The sequence below is a fragment of the Callorhinchus milii genome, unplaced genomic scaffold, assembly GCF_018977255.1.
Source record: "Callorhinchus milii isolate IMCB2004 unplaced genomic scaffold, IMCB_Cmil_1.0 Scaffold6, whole genome shotgun sequence".
NCBI classification, from domain to species: domain Eukaryota; kingdom Metazoa; phylum Chordata; class Chondrichthyes; order Chimaeriformes; family Callorhinchidae; genus Callorhinchus; species Callorhinchus milii.
In genome coordinates, this window is record NW_024704747.1 from 20,122,772 (window position 1) to 20,141,709 (window position 18,938).

An 18,938-nucleotide genomic window follows, 5' to 3' on the forward strand; every position below is an offset into this window, starting at 1 on the left:
AATTACATTTATAGAGCGCCTTTCACGTCGGGAGGACGTCCCAAGGTGCTGGACATCCCAAGGTGCAAGGGTCAGGACCCAGGCATGGGGGAGGGGTGGGCTAGGGGTGACGGAAGGCAGAGAGGTGGGAGGGCGACTGAAGGCATGATCGAAGAGAGGGTCTTGAGACCGGCCTTGAAGGAGGCGAGGCAAAGGCACTGTGGGATGGAGTTCCAGAGTATGGGGGCAGAGAGGCTGAAAGCCCGGCCACCGATGCCAGGGTGGGTCGGGCAGGAGACATGGAGCAGGCCAGAGCCCTCTGAACGGAGGGAGCGGGCAGGTTGGTAAGGAGTCAGCAGCTCAGAGAGGTAGGAGGGGGCAAGGCCATGGATGACCTTGAAAGTGAGGACGAGGATTTTGAATTCGATCTTCTGAGGGATGGGGATCCAGAGGAGTCGGGCGAGGGTGGGAGTGATGGGGTCACGGAGCCTGGTGCGCGAGAGTATATGAGCTGCAGAGTTTTGGACGATCTGCAACTTGTGAAGAGAAGAGTTGGTTCGACTGATGAGAGAGTTTCCATAATCAAGCCTTTATGTGACGAATGCAGAGGGTTTCGGCAGCCTGCGGTGGTGAGGCAGTGGCGGAGTGTGGTAACGTTGCGGAGGTGGTGGTAGGCAGTGCCGGTCATGACGCGGATGTGGGAAGAAAGAACAGTTCAGCGTCAAACAAGACACCCAGGTTCCTGACTGGCTTAGGGAGGTTGAGTGTGCAGCCGTGGAGGCTGATGCTGGCGCGAGCCAATCAGGAGGGCCTCAGTCTTGCTGACGTTCAGTTGGAGAAAGTTGTCCCTTGTCCAGGACTTGATGTCGGACAGGCAGTCGGTCAGGACACTAGTAGTCCTGGAGTTGAGGGTGGAGACAGAGAGATAGAGTTGGGTGTCATCCGCATACATGTGGAAATTTATCCCGTGTCTGCGGATGATGTCACGAAGGGGAAGCACATAGAGGGTGAAGAGGAGGGAACCGAGGACAGAGCCCTGAAGAACGTCGCACGAGACGGTGCGGGGGCTGGAGGAGAAGCTGTTTGCAGATACGGAGTGGAGGCGGTGTGAAAAGTAGGACCTGAACCAGTCAAAGACAGAACCTTGAAGGTTGAGGTGGGAGAAGAGGTGGTGGAGGAGGATTGAGTGGTCCTCAGTATCAAAGGCAGCGGAGAGGTCAAGGAGGACGAGGAGGCAGAAGGAGCCCTGGTCACATATGGTCAGGAGGTAATTTGTGACCTTGACCAAAGCAATTTCCGTGCTATGGGAAGCACGGAAACCCGATCGGAGGGGCTCATGGAGGGAGTGGGAGAAGAGGAAAGAGTGAAGCTGGGAGGCAATGGCTCTCTCAAGGACCTTAGACAGAAAAGGGAGGTGGGAGATGGGTCGGTAGCCGGATAGCTGTGTTGGGAAGGTTTCTTCAACAACAACAACAACAACAACAAGATTCCATTTATAAAGCGCCTTTCACGTCAGGAGGACGTCCCAAGGCGCTGCACAGTTGGGTCATGACCCGAGCAGGGGGGAAATGGTGAGGGGAGGGAAGGGAGGAGAGAGGAGGGGGAAATGGTCAGGGTGAGGGGAGGGAAGGGAGGGAGCGAGGAGGGGGAAGAGAGTCGAGAGGGGAGCTGAAGGCACGGTCAAAGAGAAAGGTTTTGAGACCGGCCTTGAAGGAGGAAAGGGAGGAAGCAAGGCGAAGGCACTGGGGGATGGAGTTCCAGAGCCTGGGGCTGAGAGGCTGAAGGCCCGACCACCGATGGTAGGGCGGTTGGGGCGGGGGACGTGGAGCAGACCGGAGCCAGAGGAACGGAGGGTACGGGCAGGTAGGTAGGGGGATAGTAGGTTGGAGAGGTAGGAGGGAGCAAGGCCGTGAATGGCCTTGTAGGTGAGGATGAGGATCTTGAAATCAATCCTCTGGGGGATGGGGAGCCAGTGGAGGCGAGCGAGGGTGGGAGTGATGTGGTCCCGAAGCCTGGTGCGGGACAGTACACGAGCTGCAGAGTTCTGAATGACCTGCAGCTTGTGGAGGGAGGTGGCGGGAAGGCCGGCGAGGAGAGAGTTCCCATAGTCCAGCCTTGAGGTGACAAAGGCGTGGACCAGGGTTTCAGCAGCGTGAGGGGTGAGGTAATGCCGTAGTCTGGCGATGTTCCGGAGGTGATGGAAGGCGGTGCCAGTTGTGGTGCGGATGTGAGGGAGAAAGGACAGCTCAGGGTCGAACAAAACGCCGAGGTTCCTGACTGGCTTTGAGAGGTGGAGAGTGCAGCCTTGGATGCTGATGGTGTCAGCGCCTGAGGTGCGGAGGCGCTGACGTGAGCCAATCAGGAGGGCCTCGGTTTTTCGCACGTTGAGCTGAAGAAAGTTGTCTCTCGTCCAGGACTCGATGTCGGACAGGCAGCTGTCAGGACATCGGTGGTCGTGGAGTTGAGAGTAGAGGAGGAAAGGTAGAGTTGGGTGTCATCCGCATACATGTGGAAGTTAACTCCATGTCTGCGGATGATGTCACCAAGGGGGAGCATATAGAGGGTGAAGAGGAGGGGACCGAGGACAGAGCCCTGAGGGACACCACATGAGACAGTGCGGGGGGTGGAGGAGAAGCCATTCGTCGAGACAAAGTGAAGACGGTGAGAAAGGTACGACCTAAACCATTCAAGGACAGTGCCTTGAAGGTTGAGGTGGGAGGACAAGCGGTGGAGTAGGATAGCGTGGTCGACCGTATCGAATGCTGCCGATAGGTCGAGGAGGACGAGGAGACAGAGGGAGCCCTGGTCAAGGTGAGGATGTTAGTGGCTGTTTTGAGGGGGTTAGGAACAATGCCAGATGACACGGAGAGGTTAATGATGTCGGCGAGTAGTGGGGCAAGGAGGTGGAGCTGGGATTTAGGAGAGGGGTGGGGATGGATTTCAGGGAGCAGGTGATAAGCTTCAAGGAGGATATGGTTGTGATGACAGAGGAGGGGGTGACAGGTTCAAGGGGATGGGTAGGGGTCGGAGTATGGGGGGGTTAGGGAGGGGGCAGAAGTTGGGAGGGCAGTGGCAGCTGAGCGGATTGAATCCCAATCCGCTCCTTAAATCCCAATTAGTCAATCGAAAATGGGGAGGAGGGAAGGAAAAACAAGCAAAAAACATCTCTCGGTGTTTTGCATTAATTTACAAAAGACTTAACTCCCAATGTGGGGCTTGAACATACAGCCTTCTGACTCAGAGCCGAGAGTGCTACCACTGAGCCAGGCTGACATCTTCAGGCAATATTAAAGGATATAGGGAATGGGTAGAAAAATGGAATTGGAATAGATAGTTCCAATAGGGGAAGAAAGCACTAATTCATGATAGGCAAACACCAGGCTAAACATGATAGTCAAAAAATCCTCAGGCTTTGCACCTGCATTTGATTTGTCCAATGTATTCTCTTTATATCACACTTCAAATTGTGTATTATCCTCAATATATTTCTAGTGTCAATGAGTTAGAAACTTAATAGCCGTGTTGTACTATATTAAGTTGCAGTGCACCACCACCATCTATCTTCATGAGATGGGGCACACATGTCAATTTGTATACTTGCGGTTTCAACCTCTAATTTTGAAAGAGATAATCTTCACGGTATTTTAGATTTTTACTAGCTGCAAAACCAATTTGTCTTTGAAAGCCACTGAAAATCAATTCAAAATATAGTTGCTCTATTCTCCAAAATAGGCGTTGAGGAATTGGAAATAAGAGGGAAAAGTAAGGAAAAGTTTTAAATGTAGAAACGAGTATGAAAGAAAATGTTAGAATAGGTGTAGAAGTGGAAAACTGTTAAAAATAAAAAAAGAGTGAAGCAAGAGAAACTAGAAGAAAAAAGTGAGTGTAATCATTTAATGCATGCAGGACAGGAACCCACCACAGACTTGCTGAACATTCAATATATTATGACTTAAAACAGAGAGGACAACTGTACACAGAGAGATCCACATTGGAGCCAACACTGAATCTTGCTCATCCTTTGAGGATTCATCAGGATACTTGAATACATTTACAACATGTTGGTATTTACTCAATTACCAGGAGACTTGTTACTGGCAGCTAACAAGTTGCTTACTGTTTCACCCTATGTTGCACAACTGGTTGTTGAGTGATATGATGCTCATGAGTCTGTACCAACCACCAAAAATTGTTCCCTTTTTCAAATAAACATTGCACTTACAAAATAGATAAATGAATAAAAATCACTGATTGTCATGTCTGCATTGCACACATTATTCTGAATGAGATATTTTCTGTGCCAACTTGATAATTAGCTTGATTTATTTTATTGGACAATTATTCAATGTAGGCAGCACTAAGAAGTCTCTCACACCATGTTTCCCTTCTTTTCGGTTGCTCTTCTTCTGTTGTGTGTATATTTTGTGCATATTACATAGCAGGAAGGAAACTCACTCCTCCACTGCTAAGTACTGAGCCACTTATGAGCTGAAAAAATGGAACTTCTCTTCCCCGCCGCTTCACGTCACGTTGACTCTCCTTGCAGTTGCCACTTTGATTCTTCGCTATAGTTCAGTGCATTAATGCATTCACATGCTATCTTGCTGTAAACAAATACAATATTATTCTTTTAGCAGTGTTTTCCCTTAAACTTTATTACCTCACAATTACATTTTGGTTTTTAACATCACTACTTTTAACTTTTATTCGTGTTCTTATAACAAAAAATTGCTACTTTCTTGTCCATTTCTTGGGTGACATTCTCCGAATAGATGCAGTGGGAGATTATCAATGGAAGAAGTGGGTATTGTTTTACAAAGATTTGTCAAATGAAAAATATTTTCTCACAAAATTAAATTGCTCTTGGTGATCTGTTCAGCTGCCACCAAAAAAGTGATTGTTGGATTAAGAGGAATTGAATCATAAGTTACTGCTCTATTTAAGCTGCAAAGATAGAATTTTGTTCACATTAGACAAATTGGAATATAACCATTGTTCCAGTTGGCAATTTGTGATCCGATCATTGAAATTTGATTCAAAAAACAGGAATCTGAATGTAAATGTTTTTGAAGATCTTAGCAGTGCTGAAAGCAAGGTCACTTGTTTCAGAACATTGAGCACAGAAGCAGCACATGATTTATCTTATGTTCTCACCTTGTCATACAAATCCCTTCACACCTTAGCACTTCCATACCTCTCCGACCTGCTCGTAGCCTAGTCCTCTCCTTGTCCCCTTCGCTCAGCTAAGACAAGCTCCAGAAGCTCCAGAACCTTTTTCTGCAACTATTAGTTGCCGTGCTTTCAGGCACTATGCTTCTAACCTCTGAAACTCAACTCCCTGCCTCAATTCCTATGCCTCATCTCCTCTTCATCTATCTTTAACTGCACCTATGGTTACCTCACCTCATGCAGCACTCCAAGACATTATCCTGCGTGAAGGGCACTATATAAAATGCAAGATGTTGTTGTATTTTTGCAGAAAATCGTTATCAAACTCTCCAACTCTGAAGGATTGTTTATTGACATTGATTTTTCTGCCTTACAATTCTACTTAGACATCAAGAAATTTTAAGATGCGGAAGACACTGTCAGCCATAATGAGACTTGTGTAACTGTGAAGCTGTGAATTGCTGTTTTTCCTGAAAAGATCAGAGGTATGAAATTCCACCTAATCTTAGCCCATCAGACCATTTTGCCATCAAATTCGAGACGGTAAAATTGTGAAAAATTGTTAAAATTCTGCTGTAATTTGGGAGATGGTTTTCCATAGTTCTCAGCAAGATGTTGAGACTGAATTTAAGAATTTTCCACAATTCGGTGCAATCTTTAATTTTAAGGTAAAATGGACTGACTGACCAGGTGGAATTTCAAGCATCAAGACTGAACTACGGGATTAAATATGGTTTACTGTAACCATTTACAGTTATAATACTGGAGAGATTTCCTAATTCTGGTATTATTTATAGCTTCTCGCTGGTCGTGCAGCTGTGGCAGTCTGACTGCTTTCTGACTACTGCTTCTAATTGTGGAATCGACTTAAGAAGAATTGCTAGCAAACCAAATGCTACTTCAGTGCCTAGGACATTCCAATACAGCTCCAGAATTAAACTCGTACAGCTCTCAGGCCACAGGGAATTTTAACCCTTGTCACAAATGCTGCTCCTCTCACTACGAGATCTGTAGAGATCCGAAGAATCATTGGTGCATGTCCAGATTGAGTTTACTCACAAATTCTATTGGTAATCTAGATTTTATTGCTGATCTACAGTAAAGCAAATGGTAACCTTTTAGAATAAGGTGCTTCATATATTTAGTGTTAATACCTGGGTCTCCCAATTCAGGTTTACAAGGTTGAACCCCACAGGTTCAGTTGAAATTTAGATTTGTTCCTGTTCATTTCTTGGTTACGTCACGGGTTGGTCAGAAATAATGTTTATGATGAAAATGCATGCTCTGAAAAATGGTCATTCACGTCTTCTTTTTTTTAAAAAATCACCCAAATTAAATTATTCCCTCTTAGAAAATGCAAAATAGCTGGACAGACCCAGTTTCATCCTCCAGTTGAATTCAATGGGAGGGGGAATAGAGGAGGGGCAGGTGCGACACAATTGGTCTATGAATTCTGAGTGGTGAGCGTGGAAAAATAGGCAAGGCCCCCAATTCCTTATTGCTATCTATTGAAACCTCTGGATAAGGCATGTGTGTGGATCTTTAATGAAGAGAAGGTTAGGCTACAGCTGAATTGCCCCCCAACATGCGTTACCCCCCCCCCCCAAAAAAAAAGCACCAAAGTAACAGAATGAAGATAAATCTGCTTATTGACATTTCTTTTCAACTTCTCTAACTTTAGTAATTTTTAAAGCAAATGGGGGGGGGAGGGGACACCGAATAACATCTAATAAATGTTTTAGACTCACTGCTTTTTTTTTAACATTTCAAATTTCGTGTCTCTCTAAACTGTGTGAATGAATCAAAGCATCAACATTTTTCATTTCTATTAACTTAACTTTAACATGAAGGAGCTGTTATATCTTAATTAGTAGCTTGTCTGAATTAATCCAAGAATTTGTGCAAAATCAGTACTCCCAGACAGTTATGAGGTGTAAAGTCTTTATAATTACAGACCAGACCATGCCTCACAGATTCTTCAAGCGAGCGAAGAAGGTCACGGTTGACATTTTATGTCTTAGAATATATCTTTGCATGAAAAATGGTTCCAGTTTTTTGTTCAGTGAGATGCTAATGAAAAGCTATCTTTTTCCCAGTTCTCTTTTGATTCCCTGTGTCACAACAGCTGAGACCAGGAGTGTGAACAAGATGACCTCCTCTTTAGACCTGAAACCCAATACCGAGGATGAGGGATAGTGGAATGATTTTAATTTGGTTTTCCACCCTTATAAGAGAAGCGCAGGGTGACTCTAGTATTTTCACCTTCCCACACTAGAGTGGGTTTCATTGACAACAGTGATGTAAACTGTTCATGTTCCAATATGTAGTGCCACCACATTGGTGTGTTTGAAAACTTTTATTTATCTAATCTGTTTCAGCAAGAACATAAAATATTCATAAAACTAAAGGCTGTAGATAAGGTTCACTTCACTGAGCCCTAAAGCACGAGCTTTGGCACATCTGTAGAGGAAGCTGCAAGCGACAGGAAAACGTGGATTCTGAAAGACAGAAAAAATGGGGGCTCTCACTACCTCTTTATAATCTCCAATTTTAGGCTTGAAAGGAGGGAAGCATACGTTTAACCAAGCTTACTCAGTTTAAAAAAAGTTTTCAAATGTGCAGTATATTGATTTTTGGAAGTAGGTAGGAAAATAGAATTGCTTCTCATAATACGATCATCAAACTTTTCCACTGCCACTTTTAGTTTTCCAGAGTGTTAACTGTATGGCTGGTAGCCAGCTTCAGAGAATTTTAGCTAGCCTCAGCAAAAGTCACATAATACTCTTCTGAATATTACACAACATTGCCAACCTATGATATCGCCTTACTTAAGTATTTCCGTGAGTCAATCTGGAACGTCAGAGGCATGCTTCAATTCTGTACTTTGTAAGTTTCTCAGACTAAATTTAAAGTTACAACGTACTATTGAATTCTTATGTTACCATAATTTGAGATGAAAGTAGCACATCACTGCACTTTTCTGGTCATTAACTGTAATGATTTAGATAGTGACCAGGCCTAATATCTACAATGTGACACAAGGAGAGAAGTAACTTAATAAGCCAAGGAATGCAGCATCTGGCTTCATTAAGTACAGCAATGTCAAAGATCACCAACAAGAAACCTACAACTGCTCTGTTCAAAGCATAACAAGTACTGGCTGATCCGAGCACAAGCAGTAAAGGAGTACATGGGTAGAACTGACCAATAGCTATATGAATGTCTGATTAAGTTACTATGAGGATCTTACTTATGATTGGTGCCAACACATTGCGTAAATGTTTAATGAAAAGCAGACACTTGATCGTAATTTAAACTCAGCCCACAGATGTACGCTATAAATATTGTCTCAAGTACTTTCCTCCTTAAGGTAATCCTGTATCCTTCAGTTAAAAATAAAGAGTCTCCACTCCTATTCTTTAGAATGTGCAAACAGATGAATATGTATTACACCCCACGCAAAAATGCAAATATACACATTTTCATTATATATCGAACATTTTAACTAAAAAAAATTGGGCTCCAAAAATAGTGAACAATGTAGCTGCAGTCTCCTAATGATCTACAGCTCAAATGTGATAATCATCTGATAATAACCTCATATAACCAGTCACTCACTCAATATCCTGGCTATTTGAGTATGTTGTATTTTCGAGATACTGTATTTTGGATAACTAGTGAACTCTGATAAGTAGTCATTTGAGGTATTTCTCTTGGGGTGATGAGTTACCAGTTTGACTGTATTTTGTGCTCATGTGGGACTCAGTGGTCCACTGAGAGGAAGGATGTAGGTTTGCAATTTTGATTCATAATGTATTGAGTGCCCAATTTTAACTTGCCTTTCATGCAAAGTGTTTCTCTACAGGAAAGGGACGGGGACGGGAGGAAATTGAAGAGTGAGTCACCTGCAACCACAAACTCCTCCAAGCAGTTGATTGCACAACCGAATAGGCAAATGTGGTCTAATCTTCAATGGTACAAAGCCCAGTGACGCAGGCTAAGAATATTAAATATTCTTTACACTGTGTTCTACAGCCTATAATTACTAAGCAAATTTTATAACGCAAAATGAAATGTAACGTTGAAAATAATTAAAAGATATTAAGCATCTGAAAACTGCAGGTTGAAGACTAGTACTGTAGCAGAAGACCCTGACATTTGATAATAAGTGGAAACTTTCCCAACCCTAGTGAGAGATGGCAAGGTCTTACAACAGATGAACCCTCTCAAAAGGACACCCACAGCTGACATTTAACCAAAGACATAGTTGAGGCAAGGGTAGTTATCTTATTACACATTTTAATTATTTGATGCATCTGGGGGAGCAACTTAGCAGTTTAATGAATAAAGGCTGCAAACTTCCCAAACTGTCCGATACTATCGAGAGTTATTTGAATGTTTTTAAATGCACCATTTCCTGAGGGATGTCTTATTTGGATCAGATAATTTACAGAAACTCTGAATGGAACCAGGCCAGTAAATCATGTCACGACTACCAGCATTCTATCTCACTTGAATAAGTGCAAAGTGACCGTCTGATGACATGCTTGCATTTGTATTCTTGCCAATAAAAACCAATTGCAAGGCTCTGGCAATGTTATTTAAATGTCATGTGAACGCAATAATTTAGATGAGACGGATTTAATGAAAGCCACCATAGATTTGAACTACAGGCACTGCAGCTTAGAAAATTGACTGCTGCGTTCAAATACTCACAGCCACAATACTTTACAATATTATTATTACTCAGGATGACCAAAAAATCATGATATTATAATGTTTAATAAGTCTTAAGGAAATATTGATTTTTTTTTAATAATAGGGTAGCTGAAAAATAAGACTTTTTGGTCACCTTGCATATCCAGTGAAACTCTTTTGACACTATATCAAATGCAAGGATTATTATTATTAAGTAACTTTTAGACAGAAAAACTAAACACAAGTGAGGCTGGCCGGTTTAGTTGCATCATGAGTAAGCCCTATTCATTCAATTCTGAACAGCTTGGAATCTGTAGTTCGAACACACACAATGCACGTTGAAGCAACAATATATTTTGTTTTAATATGAATCTAATCAACAGGCCAGTTTCTCAAATTAAACTTCTCCCAGTGTTAAAAAATAACATAGCAACAGAGAAATAATTTGTAATCCCACAAATGAAACCTACACAGTTATTGAAAGTAGTGCATTAGGCGCTGTTATTTAAAGGCATACAACTACATAGGAAGATGGAATGAACCAGAACTTCAATCCTTTACGACCATTCTCTCATACCACATTTCAGCTAATTGGAGAACAGCATTGGCAGAGTCCTGGGATTTAGCTGCTTTTAAAAAATAGAAAACAGTTTTTGGATTTAATAGGAGCTGTACATAATTGTATTTATTAATTATTAATAATAATTAATTGTTGTTAATAATTATTATAATAATTGTATGTATGTAAGTGATATCAGTCAAGAGACTTCAAATACCTTGAAGGAAATTCTCAAGTTTGTTCTTGAGACCCAAATATATTTTCTAGTGAGTTAGCGAGATCAAAGATAAAGGAATTAGGTAGTTTGCTGTTCAGACATTTCGAAGATCTGCTTTGTGTTGAAGCAGAGTATCCACTGCTGGTTTTTCAATACAGAAATTTACCTCCCCCACCACCACCAACCCACACCAGGAATGGATAATATATTGTGTTTTCACTTCCTTTCATTTCCAGGGCCTCGGTTTGAATTCAGCCCTGACTGCTTGCTTTAAGGATACTTGTGAAATAAAGCAGGATAATCTCAATTCAGTAAACTTAGTTAATAGAAGACACAGACCCAGGACTTGGAACTCATATATTCTAAGATGTGCTGGAAAATTGGAGATGCTGTCCATTGGATGAGACGTTAAATCAAAACCCCGTCTGCCTGTTTAGGTGGACGTTAATGATCCTATGGCACTGTTCGAAAAGAGAAGGGAGTTTCTCCTAGTATCCTGGATAACAATCCCTCAAATAAAATGCTGTGCGCATTAGCTGCCGGGTTCGCCCACAAGACGAACAGTCATTCAACTTTACAGTATATTCTGGGAAGCACTTTGGGATGTCCATCTGACGTGAAAGTGCTATATCAAATATAAGGATTATTTTTATTATTGCATAAAACTGTCCTAAATTTGGCAAATTTCACTTAGAGAAGCTATAGAATGGCTGCAGTGTGTACATGAGAGCCAATCTGACATCAGTCTTTTTTCACATGGCATTAATATCATCTTATTAATTAAAGATAAAGTACAAAACTATTGTACAAGCCAGGAAGTGCTTTATTCTTTTGTTTAACAAATGCAATTTTGTGAATAATCCATTTTTTTACGTTTCATGCACTTGAATTAAAACTCAAACAATATTTCTCTCAGTTGGAAAAGCAGAATATCTATACCATGGAGTTGGAGAAACTAATACCATTTCATTGATAAAAATCCCGAAATGTTTAAACTACTTTGTAATGCATGCTTAAGCATTGTAAATTGCAACATTTTTTGGAAACATCTGAAACAAACATTTATGGAGATGGTATGTTTTGTCCAGTGTGACATTAAAGAAGAAAGAAACAAACAGACTGAACTAAAGGGGTAACCACCAGAAGTACCAAAAATCATTTGGTCAGAAAATTACTTCAGTTTCAAAGTGAATGAATAGTACTACAACCTCTGTAACATCATCTCTTGGAAAGTTATTTTAGACAACTGGACATCAATATTTGGATGGACTCGAGTCACTAAAGTGTAACCTTTCTCTTATTTTGTTTTTTCAGGGAAAAGTAGGTTCAAAAAACATTATGGAAAGCAAAATATGAAATGTTTAGAAGGTTAAGTTCAACCAAAAGGAAGAACCATCACCACCACTGCCACACCTCCCATGGTAAACGTCTTTAAGGATGTCTTGCAAAGCATGAGAATACACATTCTTAAATCAAGATGCTTTTCATTTATGTTTTGCCCACAGAGTATGCAGTCAATACACTTTACAGGATATTCTGTGAAGCTTGTTGAGACATCTCAAAGATGTGATAAGGCGCTATATCAAATGCAAGGATTATTATTATTTACAAAGTTTCTATCAGAGTCACTATTTTATGCCAGTTCAAGCAAGCCAATTAAGAGCTAGCAAATGCAGCAAATGTTTCAGAGAAATTGGTTTAGTTGTACAATTACTCTGATTCAGATTGTTTAAACAACAGTTACTCTGTGTCTACATTGCTGTAGAGCAAGCTATTGCAATAGCAGTTGCACACATTTTCTGCTGATGTTGAAAATTATTGCACTGAGCTTACATTGCAACAAATATATTCCTGAACATGTCAGTGTTTCGAAAAGGAAAAGTTTGTAGTAGAGATGAACAAAATGGTTTTATTGACTGATCTCATTAAGTATTAAATTCACTTGAAGTATAAACGGAGCAAGCAAAATTCTGGCACATAATAGTTCTTGCAGCTGGAGTGTTATCTGTTCTAAGAGAAAACATTGACTGGAAAGAGATCTGTCAAAATGTAATCTTACTCATCCATGGCCAAAAACATTCATCCATAGTCAAAACCTTAGCTTTAGCTGCTTGTCATGGAGAAAGTGATGAATCACCTCTAGCAGTGTGCATGGATACCACACATTTACACTTCAAATGCAGGGAACTTTGTTTTCATGGGCTGCAGCAAGTCAGCAAGGAAGTAAATTGTTCCTGCCATTCCTTAAATGAAAAAAACAAATTATTTTACTTGAAAAATAAGAGCATACAGTATCACACTTGCACTCATCACTTGCAAATAGTGAAAACAAGCAGTTATTTTATACTACATGTTTTTAAAGATAACATTTAAGTATCTGAGCAAATTTTGAATCCTGATCCATAAAAACTGAAGCTGATATAAAACTTAAAATGTATATTTAGAATTCCTTGGTGTTTCCATTGGACTGCTCTTCAGGATTTGGTAGGAGAAGTTCTGTAGATGTGCATAGCTCTCCTGAACCCCAGGTGAGCAATGTTTAGAGCAGCGAATATAAATCTTGTTTCTCACTCCAAATTGCTCTATCATGGGAAACAATGTGACATTGAATCTACAAGATTAAAGAAGCTTTAATTTCCTTGGCCTGCAATCAAACCCAGTTTTCAGATGTTTTTGGCAGTGACCAGTTATTCAGTCATTCCCAGCATTGCATAATTCCTTTCAAGAACATCAATAATGATGATACTTGAACAGATTATTAAAATATATTGTTCAGATATAATAAACTGAAATGTTCATTTTGAAAACTGAGAAAATAAACCAAAAGTACTATGCCTAGAGTTTTATTTTAAACTTTTCAAACTTGGAAGTGATTTTAAATTACCTTCAAAGAGAGAAAAAGGTGTGTCTGGTGTTCGACATCCATGCTTCCCATAGTCAAAGCACCACTCTGCAAACTTAAAATCAAATTCAAATATCAGTAACATAATATCCTCTTAAATAACTCATTAGAGGATATTGCTTCTAAAACATATCGAGGTGGTCTGAGTTAAGTATATGACAAGACACGCTCAGATGAAGGACCTTTGGCCTATTTGATGCCATTGTTGCAGAATGCCAACCTTACCCTCTTTTGCATGCTTTGGGAATGCTGTTGGTTCCAGCAAATACAATAACTCATTGGATATCAGAATTGTTTAAATATGTATGCTTAAGACTCTCTATGCACCATGACTGTACCAGATGTGCATTTTGTTTATGCGTTCCCAAATGGAAAGTGATGTTTATTTAGGTTGTGTATAAATTGCTCCTTGGTATGTTGCAGCAAATCCAATAGGATTAGGGCTTAGCTCCTATTGAGCATGACCCAATATGTAACAGGATTACATGACGTATGTTTGCATTAATAAACTATGCATTACTATAGTTAGGTTCCCACCCCCAACACCGATAAAAATATACAATTGAATGTACCTTGCAAGCTCTATACAAGTATTTGTTATCTTGGGTAAGTTTGTACATGGCCAAAAATGCATAAGCATTCCCAGCAGCCCCATGGCACAGTCCGTATCCTTTCTTCAATAGGCCTCTCTGCCAAATTACTTCAGCACATTGAGTAGCATCTTGAAGATATTTTTCTTGTTTGAAAACCTATTGACAAATAATAAATCAGCAAGTTAAATGTTGGAACACTTCCTCAGAGCACTAACCATGTTTTTACTCTCAGCATTATTCACGATAGCTCCCGCAGCCCATGATTAAAGAGCTACTTCATGTAGACTATTCTAAAACTTTATCTTATTAAAATATAGTGATAATCCATTGGATTTCTTCCATCTGCTTTTTTTAAAAAAAATTAATTTATATTTTATTTATTTAATTGAACATATTCAAGACTGAAATCGATAGATTTTTAAAAACCAAAGGGATTAAGGGATATGGGGATAGGAAAATGGAATTAGGTTAGAAGATCAGCCATGATCTTATTAAATGGCGGGGCAGGCTCGAGGGGCCGAATGGCCTACTACTGTTCCTATTTCGTATGTTCTTATTTCTTTTAAGCAAAAGGTTTTAGTTTGCTGTTAGCTATACTTATGTCTTCCTCTCAATGTGAGAACTTTCAGTGAATCAGACCCAAGTAGATATTTTTACTGAGATAACGCCTTTCCACTAAATTCGTCCATTATTACTGTGGAATATCAAATTTTATTGTGGCAGAGTATTACTTTTATTTACAACAACAACAACAAGATTCCATTTATAAAGCGCCTTTCACGTCAGGAGGACGTCCCAAGGCACTGCACAGTTGGGTCATGACCCGAGCAGGGGGGAAATGGTCAGGGTGAGGGGAGGGAAGGGAGGGAGCGAGGAGGGGGGAAATGGTCAGGGGGAGGGAAGGGAGGGGGAAGAGAGTCGAGAGGGAGCTGAAGGCTCGGTCAAAGAGAAAGGTTTTGAGACCGGCCTTGAAGGAGGAGAGGGAGGAAGCAAGGCGAAGGCACTGGGGGATAGAGTTCCAGAGCCTAGGAGCATTTAGCATAAAACTAGTTTATAAATAATACAGATCTACAAAACAGAACTAATCTGCAAGAACATTTACATAGAAATGTACCTTGTAAGCCTGTATTAGCATGTAAATCAGTCCTGGTGACCCATGACACCAATGTACAAGGTTATCCCCGGTATCACCTAAACATGGAGGAAAATTTCCTGATGGAAACTTCAGATGACAAACATAATCCACGCTGGGTTTCACCAACTTCAAAATTACATCTTGGTCAATCCCAAAGCTTGGCTAAAGAAGAAAAAAAAATGAAAATTCAAAGGGTAACAAAAGAGACAAATCCCTTAAATACGATCAAATTCCTTCCCATAAAAATCTGTACAAATTTCAACACAATGCAAAAGTTAATTTGTCTGAGATTACCCGAATATCACCTTCAAAGAAATATCTTTTAAACGTTTAAAGAACGGACTGGCTCAGTTGGTAGCACGCTTGCCTGTGAGTCAGTGTCCCATGACATTTGACATTCTAATACAATGTTGGGGATGCCTATATCGTTGGGAGGTGCCATCCTTAAGCTGAGCCATTAAATCGAGCCATCATCCTCCCATGGCACTATTCAAAAAGAGTTTTCCTGGGGTCCTGCTCAACAATCCCCCAGATAAATTAGTCATTCACATCATGGCTGTTTGTGTACATCATTGTGCGCAGGTCGGCTGCTGCATTCTCCTACAAAACACAGTCTCTACGTTTTACAGTGAATCCTGTGAAACACTTTTGAGACGTCCTCCCAACATGAACGGCGTAATATCAAATTCAAGGATTATTATTTATGACCATATGCAACTGGCAAAATGGCACCTAGATTTAGCTGCTTCACAGTGCTTCTTTTCGCGGTACGTTTATGGTTTAAAAGCATAATGAGATTGTGCGCAATTTAAATTGTCTCTTAAAACAAAAGCCACTCTCACAGATGAAAGGGCCACAGTTCAATAATGTTTTTAACACTAGGAAACAAGAATTTTTTAATTTGTTTAAAAAAAATGAGGCTTAGTAGTCCAAGTACACTCTTCATACACTTACGTTTCTGCACAGACATACAAACTGCTTCTTACACTGCTTTTTGAGATGGAGAAAAAGTGACTTCTCAACAGAATCCAGACTTTAATCTAAATTTAGTTTTATGGATTCCTAACAATTCTGCTAATTAACAGAATTTAATATCACACTTGGATCAATAACTTTTTTTAATAAGACAAAATGAGAGTTATTGTAGATTACTATCATTCAAAAACATTTGAACCCAATAAACAGACCTTCATATTAAACCATTAGAATTAAATTATAATCTCAGAGCTGTAATCATACTAAACTCTATTGATTTTACTTCTTTGAAAAGATGAAGCTTGAATCAGAATATTTAAGAAACAGTTTCATGCTTTGTAAAAAGCACCAAATTAATCATTTTGTGTGATGGCGTATATGCTTCAGAAGTAATATTACATTGCTCATAAACAAAATGCAAAATAATAGGAACCAAACTCAAATCACTCGGTTTAGGATTTTATTGTCATTTCCTGTGTATTTCCACTTATTTCTCCAGCCCATTTGTTTTCAACCCTTCTGAATGCTTCAATTGAAGTATTTACAGCACTAGATGGCAGTCTATTCCACAAGTATAAAGACGCCATCCTAATGATTCTTTGGTTTACAAGCACAACTCTGTTCTCCTACTCAAATTCTGAATAAAAAGCTCATCCATAGTATCTTGATCAATTCCTTTCAATATTTTAAAAAACTTGGTCATGTTCTTTTTTGGATTTAATCTTCTTTTTTCCAAAAACAGACCATATAATTACCATATAATCACACCTCTTTCACCATAGACATTATCCTCCTCTGAATCTTTTCAACTGTCTGTGCATCTTTTTACAACTAATATTGTATTTTAATTGCAGAACAGTTATAATGGAAGCAGTTCGGTAATATTCAGAGTTCCTGATTCTGTGGAGCGTTTCCTATTTACAAAGCTATAAACTGTAATCAAAAAATGACTATAGGCAGTTGTTGAAATTCACATTTATAACTTGGTTTTAAGCCAACAGATCCGATCGATGATTGGGAAAAGTCCATATAACCTAATAAAACCACTTTACTGGTTGTTTGGCTAGACAGAGCACTTATACCTGACAGAAAAGAAATGGTGGACTTCGCCCCAAAGGAGCATTTCACTGCTGCAGCTGGTGCTTCTGGAGGTTGCAGAAATACTGTCCAAAATTGTAAAAAGGTAAATGGGCCATGAGAGGACTACATCAGTGCATAGTCTCACCAATGTATTTGTCCATCATTAATATCACTTCTATTGGATTTAAATCCCAACACATCAATTGCCTTTGTGTTGGGTTAATCAAAAAAATGTTTTTGTTAATGAAAACTTTAAACATTAAAGATGAATTTGTTCTTCTGTCTAGATGCTATAAACGTAAACTATATTAAACAAAACAAATTTATGTGGAACATTTTTCCGAGGATGAGGTCAAATATAATAATCTTTGAATTCGATTTGGTGCCTTTAACGTTGAAACATCTCAAAGCACTTCACAAATGCTTTGGGATGCTTTGGCTTCAAGTGTAGTGACTGTGTAATTGCAGGCAAACCGGCAGCCACAAACAAGGTTTCACAATAATCATGAAGTAAATAACCAATTTATCTGGGGAACATTGACCAGGACATTCAAGTCTTGATGTGGGCTTTGAACCCACAACCCTCTGAGTAAGAACGTGACTAATAGACAGTTGGTTAGTTGAAAGGAACAATGGAAAGACACTGTACTTAAACAACATATAACACTGGGTTACAGGTAATTGGTAACCGACGATTAAGATTTAATGACTTGCCTGCATTAAAAAATAGTAGATTCCAGCTAAGCCATGAGCTGCTCCAACATAATATTCGTTGTACCATTCATACATCAAGGGACTACGGGAAGATTTCTTACTGCTTAGTTTTTCTCCAGAAGCTAGAACAGCACTGCAAATCTTCAAATACAAACAAAAAGGAAGAAATTAAAAAATATTTCCAAATGAATTAGTTACTGGGAAAGGGAGGGCAAGTTTTCTATCTTTACAGACATCAGGGTAAAACTTTGATATGTTTCAAACTAGTTCCAGCACAGGCCAAATATTTATCAGAAAGAATACGAAGAAATACAACAACAAAATTCGATGATATGCTTCAGGCTGGCTAATGATAGCTTGAGTTGACAACTTTGAAGACAAATAGGTAGTCAACAACAACAACATTACATATATAGAGCGCCTTTCATGTCGGGAGGACGTCCCAAGTTGCTGGACAGTCAGGGGTCAGGACCCAGACATGGGGGAGGGGTGGGCTAGGGGTGAGGGAAGGCAGAGAGGTGGGAGGGCGACTGAAGGCACGATCTAAGAGGGAGGATGCAAGGCCAAGGGACCATGGGATGGAGTTCCAGAGTGTGGAGGTAGAGAGGCTGAAAGCCCGGCCACCGATGGTAGGGTGGGTCGGGCGGGAAACATGGAGCAGGCCGGAGCCCGATGAACGGAGGGAGTGGGTAGGCTCGTAGGGAGTCAGCAGGTCAGAGAGGTAGGAGAGGGCAAGGCCATGTATGGCCTTAAAGGTGAAGACAAGAATCTTGAACTCGATCCTCTGGAGGATGGGGAGCCAGTGGAGTCGGGCGAGGGTGGGAGTGATGGGGTCACGGAGCCTGGTGTGTGAGAGTACACAAGCTGCAGAGTTTTGGATGATCTGCAGCTAAATACAAATCTTTAACAGAAACTTG

The 18,938-nt window shown here is 40.4% G+C and overlaps 1 protein-coding gene and 1 long non-coding RNA gene across 3 annotated transcripts in view; one reads left to right on the forward strand and one right to left on the reverse strand.

The window, feature by feature from the left end:
- The window catches only part of LOC103182937, a 9,383-nt gene extending 5,441 nt beyond the window's left edge, over nucleotides 1–3,942 (forward strand). The window contains exon 3 of the long non-coding RNA XR_488366.2: nucleotides 3,886–3,942. This is a non-coding gene — a long non-coding RNA (uncharacterized LOC103182937). The remainder of the gene's footprint in view (nucleotides 1–3,885) is intronic.
- The window catches only part of lancl1 (LanC antibiotic synthetase component C-like 1 (bacterial)), a 24,627-nt gene continuing 9,547 nt past the window's right edge, over nucleotides 3,859–18,938 (reverse strand). Inside the window, exons 5-10 of one of the 2 annotated variants that reach the window (XM_007900133.2) lie at nucleotides 18,022–18,162; nucleotides 15,232–15,414; nucleotides 14,097–14,273; nucleotides 13,507–13,579; nucleotides 12,760–12,865; nucleotides 3,859–4,583 (exon numbers count right to left, since the gene is read on the reverse strand). In XM_007900133.2, coding sequence (XP_007898324.1) covers nucleotides 12,789–12,865; nucleotides 13,507–13,579; nucleotides 14,097–14,273; nucleotides 15,232–15,414; nucleotides 18,022–18,162 — 651 coding nt within the window. In that variant the 3' untranslated portion in view covers nucleotides 3,859–4,583; nucleotides 12,760–12,788. 2 annotated transcript variants of the gene reach the window in all.